The 9,544-nt window shown below is 42.0% G+C and overlaps 1 protein-coding gene across 1 annotated transcript; it reads right to left on the reverse strand.

Annotated features, from left to right (window-relative positions):
* Nucleotides 1-1,078: 1,078 nt before the first annotated feature.
* On the reverse strand, nucleotides 1,079-2,810 carry LOC146607796 (zinc finger MYM-type protein 1-like). Its single transcript, XM_085347989.1, has one exon. It carries the CDS (start codon nucleotides 2,761-2,763, stop codon nucleotides 1,150-1,152), a length of 1,614 nt encoding a protein of 537 aa, XP_085204115.1. The 5' UTR covers nucleotides 2,764-2,810; the 3' UTR covers nucleotides 1,079-1,149.
* Between the last annotated feature and the right edge of the window lie 6,734 nt (nucleotides 2,811-9,544).

Consider the following 9,544-nt stretch of genomic DNA (forward strand, 5'->3'; position numbering starts at 1 on the left):
AAGAGTCCAATAAGACAATGTGCTCACCCTTACAAATACGGTTTCCACAAGAATGCTGGATAGCAGGCCTCACACTGTACAAAAATAGAATCCACACGGTTTGCTGCTATTTCTCTTATTATTTATTATGTAATGAAAATTATGATCAATTACAGGAAAAAACTGCCTAATGTTTTGGCATTTTGGCCTGTGCTGAAATGTTAGGCTGTTTTTTCCTGTTGGTCATTGTGTATAATAAATAATAAGAGAAACAGCAGCAAACTGTGTGTATTCTATTTTTATACAATATAAAACAGACAAACCCCTGTTAAATAAGTTGTTGTGGGTACAAATACCACAATAATTACATAGATTTTTTACAAAAATATTACAAGAGGATTGAAACTATTTACTTACCAAGCGCTATTACCCTTGGTGTGATGGGTAAGGTCATCTCTCTCTCAACAGACATCTTGGTGGAAAAAGCCTTTAAAACACAAACACTGAGGCTACATCACACTGTCAGGGCAGGAGGACAGCAATGCACCACACTGGGCGGGAAAAGACAGAGAGACAATTGTTAATTTAATGTTGCATTTATTTAACCCTTGAAAAATATATTTACATAAGTAAATAAGAGAAAAAAACACACACAACCCATCTTTTCCAGAATAATTCAACTAATTGCTCTTTTGACCAACCTAACACAGACGTTACATGGTTTTCCTATGAAAAAGACCCTGGAAGACGTTGTATTAAAGGAAAAAAAACATGCTCCCCTTCCCACTTAAAAAAATAATAAATATTAAACTTAGGTTGGAGTTCCTGGCGCCACCAACCTAATGTTATATTAACTTTTTAATGTTGTGTACCAGGGGTGTCACTAGGTTTTAAGGACAGGGGGGGCTTAGCCCCCAAGAGATGCACACGACATGAACGAACGTAGTGAATGAGCACAAAATTTCACAAACAGAAAACAAAGACTGAGAAATTGTTTTCCTACTTTTTTGGACAGATTAAACATCCTAGGCCACCAATAGATCTATTGTTTTATTTCAGTCTGCTTTATAATACAGTACAACAAAAAAACAGAGGAAATGTGTTTGCTGCATCAATAACAAGAAAAAAACTGAAAATAAAAAAGTACATTTTTCTGGCTGCAATCACCAGTTACTTGGTGGGTGGAAGCATCAAAGAATGACGTCTGTTTTTAAGAGTGGCAAATCGGTCAATCACTCTGTTGTGACTCAGATGCTGAAGCGTGTCTTTTTCAATAGACATGACTGCAAGACTGTGAAGTCTTTTCTGACCCATTGTTTGACGCAGCCAGGAGTGCAGCCGACGCAGTGCACTAAAGGACCGTTCGCACGAGCAGCTGCTGACAGGCACTGTTAGGGCAACTTGGATGGTTGCCTTCAGAGAGGGAAACATGTCTGAATCAAGGAGGTTGTACACAGACAACATATTTTTGGGTGGACATCCAGCCTCTGTTTTCCGGGTAAGAAAGTTTCTGGCCACCAGAACCTCCTCTTTTTTCAGGTCAAGTCTGTAGTGCTTTGCAAGTTCATTCAAGTGTGGTTCACTCAAGAAGTTCTCAGATTTAGGACTGCATGCCTGGACGCCTTTTAGCAGCCCTGCATCTACACTGCAAAATCTTTGATCAAGCTCGCCAACCATCCGATCCACACAAGGGAAAAGTAACTCTCTTTTCAATGTGTCTGAGTTGTTCAATTCAGTGCGTGAACCCACAGTTGCCTCCAGGACAAAATCCTCCATTTTCCTCTGTTTGTGCCTTGTCTTGGCACCTGGTTCAGGGATACTGTGGGTGTTACACAGGGCCTTGGTTTTCTCATACAGCTCTGTAGCAAATGCATCTGAGTGTTTGCCCTTAAGTGTGTCACACACAGCTTGTTTGCAGATAAAAGCTTCTGCCAGGTCTAAAGTCTCTTTCTGCAGGAATTTGTGGAGTCCTTCGGTTACAGACAGAATCGACTGAAACATCAGTAGTGCATAGACTGCTGAGAACTTGTAGAGCTTTGCTCTGAGACCAACAGCTATGGGGGATCCAATTGCAGATAGGCACTCCAAAATGGCAGGCAATGTCTCAAGAACTGCACTGATTGATCGCAACTGACATGCCCAGCGAGTGTTTGAAAGTTGCACAAGCTCAGTTTTTGTCAATCCAAGCTTTGCCTGAGTCTCCATGAACTTATGATGATTGACTAGGGAGGTGCTGAAGAAAGAATACACACACTCCAACAAGCTGAAAAGCTCCACAGCCTCTGGGACAGCCTTGCAAGTATTGCACAAAACCAGGTTGAGTTGATGAGCATAACAATGCACATAGATAGCCTCAGGATGGAGCCTTCTAAAATGTGCTTGTACACCTCCAGTGGAGCCACTCATAACGGCTGCACCATCATATGTTTGTGCTACACACTTAAGCTCTGCAAGACCATAGTTTTGGATCTGCTGCTGAATCTCATTTGCAATGGACTGGGCATCAAATGATTTTATCTCTGCAAGTGCAAGGAAACGCTCCTTCACTGCCCCCTCTGACACGTACCTGACACAAACAGCTAACTGCTCTGCCTTTTTATCCCTTGCCTCATCCACCATGATGGAATAGACTTTAGACTTTGTCATTTCAGATACAATGACACTAGTAACTTCCTGGGCACAACAGTCAATCATGTCATTCTGGGATGTTGGTGAGATATACTGTGCATTTGATGGGGGATTATGTTTTTGAAGAAAAGGATCAAACTCCTTCAAAAGCTCCATGCACGCAAGAAAATTCCCTCTGTTTGGGCTGTCTTCACCTTCATCATGGCCACGAAAAGGGAGTCCCTGTCTCCCTAACATAGAGGTGACTGCAACAATTCGTCTGAGATACTCTCTTCTTTCGACTATCTCACTCACATTTGCAGTTGCTATCATCTGTGCAACGTTTCCCTGTTTGCTAGTTCCCTGGTAGCTTTTCCATGTAACAACACTGTCCTTATGTGTTTGTGCCATCTCATGCTTGCCAAAGATGACTAAAGCTTTCTTCCAGTTCTTGCAACCGTTACTGACCAAACTATCATGTTTGATGTTTTTGCCAAACACTCTACATGGGAAGCAGAAAGCTGCATTCTGGTTGACTGAATATTCTAACCAGTTGTGCTTTTCAAACCAGCTGTGGTTAAATGCTCGCTTCTGTGTACCAAAAGTATCATGTGGATAGCTCTTCAGCTTCACCTGTCTGGGCCCTGTGTCTTTGTCACCTAAATCAAACCCTGTAGTAGAATGAGTTGCTGCAGCTGCTTCATCATTTTCCCTCTCTTGGCCTGTTTGCTCTCCTCTCTCTGTAATAACTTGATCTTCCTCTGCCTCTCGATCTATTTGCTGCAGCTCCTCTGTCTCTCCTTGCTCTCTCTGACTTGAACTTGCCTGTTGACCTTTTTCTCCCTCAGCCACTCCTTCTGCCTCACCCTTCAAGATACATTAAAACATACTGAATTGTAATGTAAATTGCTAATATCATGACTTCTGCTCCCGCTCCACAGTAATTTGTTGCTCCCAAATATTTTGAAGTTACAAACATTATATTTTGAGCACGCATGTGACTAAAATGGTTGCAATTTAAAGCCCTGAAAAATATTACTAAATTACTTGAATTGAAGTAATATTAAAATAGAACCCTCAAAAATATGTGAGTCAGGCTAATTTGACTTATATACATATCTCTCTCTTTGCTCTCTCCACTTTCTAACCTTGACTCTCCTAAATAAAAGCTCAAGTTAAACAGGTCTTATATGTTGTACCGTGACTGAAATGTTTCATATTTCATATCCATATTGAGTCCCATAAAATTCTAATCAGACTGTCTCCATCACAAATGACTCCATCCTTTGACCCCCTCTGCCTCTCTGTGCTCCTCTGCCCTGACTCCTACAGGTTAATGGGGATGGAGTGATTATTATTATTTCCACTGATGATAACCATACCTGAATGAGCTCAGCTGGATTTTTCAGAGCTAAAACGAGTGACAGAAATTAACATTATGCTAACAATTTAACTTAGTGCTCTAGCCAGGTTTTTATTTATCAAAATGGGGAGCACCTGGTTCATTATTTACATGGGACTCTCTGCTGTTAGCTGGAGCTAACTAATTGTTACTACCAGCCAGTGATGAAGACTTACTTTCTTGAAAAACTTGCGTATATCCATGATTTCTTGCCGTTTACCACATGCACGCTAGTGTTTCTGCAGGTGTATACGAGCGGAGTGTAAAGTAGCAGTGAAAACGAGGACTGGATTTTCAGTCATGTGGATGTCCCCTGTGAACAACTGGAAGGGATTGGATAACGAAGCACTGACGCTACCTTAACAATGTAAAGCGAAAGGGACCAACCGAGTTATGATCATATTTGTGTGAATAGCGACAGGTTTATATTATTATTTCTTTAAACTCATATTTATATTGAATTTGTCTGCAAGTTCTGTAAAAAAAAAATCGAATAAGTTAAAAAAAAAAAAAAAAAAAAAAACCCACCAAATTATTTAGGGGGGCTTAAGAATATTTTAGGGAGGCTTCAGCACCCCTAAAATAGGCCTAACGACGCCACTGTTGTGTACTGCAGCTCACACAAAATTAAATAAAGCAGGCTAACCTACATGAGCAAGTTCAAAACTGGATAAGATTGTTTTAGCAGTCTCTAAATTTCCCCAAAAAAAGTTGTCTTTCTTTATTCTCATTAAATGTGTATTTTTACCTGCTGCTTTAGCTGAAGCTAAATGTCCCACTGTTAGCGTGGCCAGCTTCTCAATAGTCATAGAACAGAAGCGCAGGAGGACAATGCACCACACTCGGCGGGAAAAAGACAAAGACTGTCGTTGCGCCTGTGTTCCTCGCCCCTCCCCGTGGAAAATATATATCTAAATATATATTTAAATAAGAAAAGAAAAAAAAACACACACAACCTATTTTTTTCCAGAATAATTCCGCTAATGTGTTATTTCGACCAAGCTAACACCGATTTTAAGCCCCCCCTCCCCCACACACACACAAAAAATATATGCTCTTAAAAATTAATAAACGAGTATGTTAGGTAGGAGAGTCCTTTGCATTACCTTATTACGTCCCGTTTGCAGTTTCCACACAGAGGTCCAACAATAACAAGGTGCAAAATCTTTTGTCCTCTCGAGCATATCGTAACGAAGAGTTAACAAAGTTGGCCTGTCTTTCCTTTCCTGTCAATCACTGGATCACAGGTCATGTCAGTCAGGATATGGAGTGGTGGTTGGTAGAGGTAGGTGGGTGGGCGGGGCCAGCATGCATTCAGTGTGTGTTTCACTAAGTTGGGTTGACTAGTTCCCAGAAGAGTTCTGTACATGTTGCACGTTCAGTAAATGAGCAATTCAGTTACTGCTCGACTGAGAAGCCTCCGCCAAATTATAACAATATTCTCCACTGACTGAAGTTCGCCTTTGGCAACGCAGTGGCAAGCACACATTTGCAGCAGCTGTGCATGTGCATACAACTGCATGCAGCAGATTAGATGATCAGAATTCTTGAACCTTACACACAGGCAAGTCCCCTAAAAAGTCAAAACCATAATACTTTCACTGGTATCATACTGACAAATGGCATAGGTTGGAGGAAAATCTGGAAGTGGTTGGCAGTGAAAGAGTTTAAATGTAATGCACTATTGCAACCAACCACTGAAAGAGTAAAAATACACAAACAGTATGATGAACCATTCAAATCACATAATACAGTAGCACTACTGCTAAAGTGTTAACGGTAGGTATAACTACTACCGCAATTTTAAAAAATACAGTAAGTAGATGTAAATAACCTTAATATACCCATAATGCAAAGCAAATTACAGTAATTAACTGTAGAAATGTTTTCAGGTAAGTTACTGGGCATTTTGTGGTATTTTACTGTGAAAAATACAGCAAAGGTTAACAGTGATATGTATGTATGTATGTATGTATATATGTATATATATGTATATGTATGTATATATATGTATATGTATGTATATATATATATATGTATGTATATAGAGGATCGCAAGTTCGATTCCTGCCTGGGGCGTCTGTATCCAGTAAGGGTCCTAAGGCTAGACCCCCTATGCTAAGCGAGCCTACCGCAGACATGAGCGAGACAGATAAATATGAAGGCATGCCGGCTCGGACGTCGCCCGGATCAACAAGGTCCGCGTCAGGTGTTGAGGAACCAGGGCACCCTGACGAAAAGTGGGCTACTGGAACAAGAAGGCATCGGTGGGCAAGAGATGAAAACAGGGCGTTGTTGGAATGCTACTACGCAAGTAACCCCGGCGGAAGGGGCTACATGAATATCGGAGCACTAGGTGCGGTGACTCCCAAGCTAGGCGAGTGGCTCCAGCAGATCCCGGGAATAACATCGGAGATCTCTGTCCAGAAGAGCGCAGTCCTGGGAACAGCTAAGATACTGCGCAGGACCCTCAAGCTCCCAGGCCTCTGGTAGAGGACCCGAGCTTGAAGGATAAACCGCCCGCAGGGGCGTGCTGGGTGATATGTATATATATATATGTATGTATATATATATATATATGTATGTATATATATATGTATGTATATATATATGTATATATATATATATATATATATATATATATGGGACTGGTGAGTGTCAGCACCACAGTCCAGGATGAGACAACGAACATCCAAGAATACATTGGGAAGATGGCCCCAACTGACCGAGTGCTCAGTGAATACCTCAGGCAGCAGAAACCCAAGAAAGAGGAGGGAGACGAGGAACCATCATGGAAGGACAGGCCCCTGCACGGTATGTACCACCGGCAGATAGAGGAGGTGGCTGATATCCAGAAATCCTACCAGTGGCTGGACAAAGCTGGACTGAAAGACAGCACAGAGGCACTAATCATGGCAGCACAAGAACAAGCTCTGAGCACAAGATCCATAGAGGCTGGGGTCTATCACACCAGGCAAGACCCCAGGTGCAGGCTGTGTAAAGATGCCCCAGAGACAATCCAGCACATAACAGCAGGGTGCAAGATGCTAGCAGGCAAGGCATACATGGAACGCCATAACCAAGTGGCCGGCATAGTGTACAGGAACATCTGTGCCAAGTATAATCTGGAAGTCCCGAGGTCAAAATGGGAGATGCCCCCAAGGGTGGTGGAGAATGACCGAGCTAAGATCCTGTGGGACTTCCAGATACAGACGGACAAAATGGTGGTGGCTAACCAACCAGACATAGTGGTGGTAGACAAACAGAAGAAGACGGCCGTAGTGATCGATGTAGCGGTTCCGAATGACAGCAATATCAGGAAGAAGGAACACGAGAAGCTGGAGAAATACCAAGGGCTCAGAGAAGAGCTCGAGAGGATGTGGAGGGTGAAGGTAACGGTGGTCCCCGTGGTAATCGGAGCACTAGGTGCGGTGACTCCCAAGCTAGGCGAGTGGCTCCAGCAGATCCCGGGAATAACATCGGAGATCTCTGTCCAGAAGAGCGCAGTCCTGGGAACAGCTAAGATACTGCGCAGGACCCTCAAGCTCCCAGGCCTCTGGTAGAGGACCCGAGCTTGAAGGATAAACCGCCCGCAGGGGCGTGCTGGGTGTTTATATATATATATATATATATATATATATATATATATATATATATATATGTAGGGAGTGCAGAATTATTAGGCAAGTTGTATTTTTGAGGAATAATTTTATCATTGAACAACAACCATGTTCTCAATGAACCCAAAAAACTCATTAATATCAAAGCTGAATGTTTTTGGAAGTAGTTTTTAGTTTGTTTTTAGTTTTAGCTATTTTAGGGGGATATCTGTGTGTGCAGGTGACTATTACTGTGCATAATTATTAGGCAACTTAACAAAAAACAAATATATACCCATTTCAATTATTTATTTTTACCAGTGAAACCAATATAACATCTCCACATTCACAAATATACATTTCTGACATTCAAAAACAAAACAAAAACAAATCAGCGACCAATATAGCCACCTTTCTTTGCAAGGACACTCAAAAGCCTGCCATCCATGGATTCTGTCAGTGTTTTGATCTGTTCACCATCAACATTGTGTCCAGCAGCAACCACAGCCTCCCAGACACTGTTCAGAGAGGTGTACTGTTTCCCCTCCTTGTAAATCTCACATTTGATGATGGACCACAGGTTCTCAATGGGGTTCAGATCAGGTGAACAAGGAGGTCATGTCATTAGTTTTTCTTCTTTTATACCCTTTCTTGCCAGCCACGCTGTGGAGTACTTGGACACGTGTGATGGAGCATTGTCAAGACAGATGCAGACTTCTTCCTGTACTGGGAGTTGAGCTTGACTCCATCCTCAACCCGAAAAAGCCCCACAAGCTCATCTTTGATGATACCAGCCCAAACCAGTACTCCACCTCCACCTTGCTGGTGTCTGAGTCGGACTGGAGCTCTCTGCCCTTTATCAATCCAGCCACGGGCCCATCCATCTGGCCCATCAAGACTCACTCTCATTTCATCAGTCCATAAAACCTTAGAAAAACCAGTCTTGAGATATTTCTTGGCCCAGTCGTGACGTTTCAGCTTGTGTGTCTTGTTCAGTGGTGGTCGTCTTTCAGCCTTTCTTACCTTGGCCATGTCTCTGAGTATTGCACACCTTGTGCTTTTGGGCACTCCAGTGATGTTGCAGCTCTGAAATATGGCCAAACTGGTGGCAAGTGGCATCTTGGCAGCTGCACGCTTGACTTTTCTCAGTTCATGGGCAGTTATTTTGCGCCTTGGTTTTTCCACACGCTTCTTGCGACCCTGTTGACCATTTTGAATGAAACGCTTGATTGTTCGATGATCACGCTTCAGAAGCTTTGCAATTTTGAGACTGCTGCACCCCTCTGCAAGATATCTCACTATTTTTGACTTTTCTGAGCCTGTCAAGTCCTTCTTTTGACCCATTTTGCCAAAGGAAAGGACGTTGCCTAATAATTATGCACACCTGATATAGGGTGTTGATGTCATTAGACCACACCCCTTCTCATTACAGAGATGCACATCACCTAATATGCTTAATTGGTAGTAGGCTTTCGAGCCTATACAGCTTGGAGTAAGACAACATGCATGAAGAGGATGACGTGGACAAAATACTCAGTTGCCTAATAATTCTGCACTCCCTGTATTTCAAAATAATAAATTTTCAGAAAACACTAAAAGTTGATTGTCTTCCAATATTCTAACATAATTAGAAAAATTAGACTTTGTAAGTACATATTCTTACAGTCCTAATGCCAATATGATTCTTCATAAGTCCTGCTTTGAAATACTGAACTTTAAAATTTACCTGATGAAAGGTAATTTATAGTGGCACTCTGTCAGGATAATTCTGACTATATGATCACTCTATTAATCTGAATCCTTCTGAAATGTGCTGTGAATGCATGCTGATGCAACTCACTGTGGGAAAGCTGTTAATAAAATGAATCTGTGACACATGCAACACATTCACAGAGGAAGAGGACACAAAGGGAGGACACGCAGAGGCTGTGTTAAAGTCAAAAATCCAACTCTTTAG

The sequence above is a fragment of the Diplotaxodon limnothrissa genome, linkage group LG23 (assembly GCF_057381915.1).
Source record: "Diplotaxodon limnothrissa isolate DT_005_m linkage group LG23, D_limnothrissa_male_GT1.1, whole genome shotgun sequence".
Classification (NCBI taxonomy): Eukaryota; Metazoa; Chordata; class Actinopteri; order Cichliformes; family Cichlidae; genus Diplotaxodon; species Diplotaxodon limnothrissa.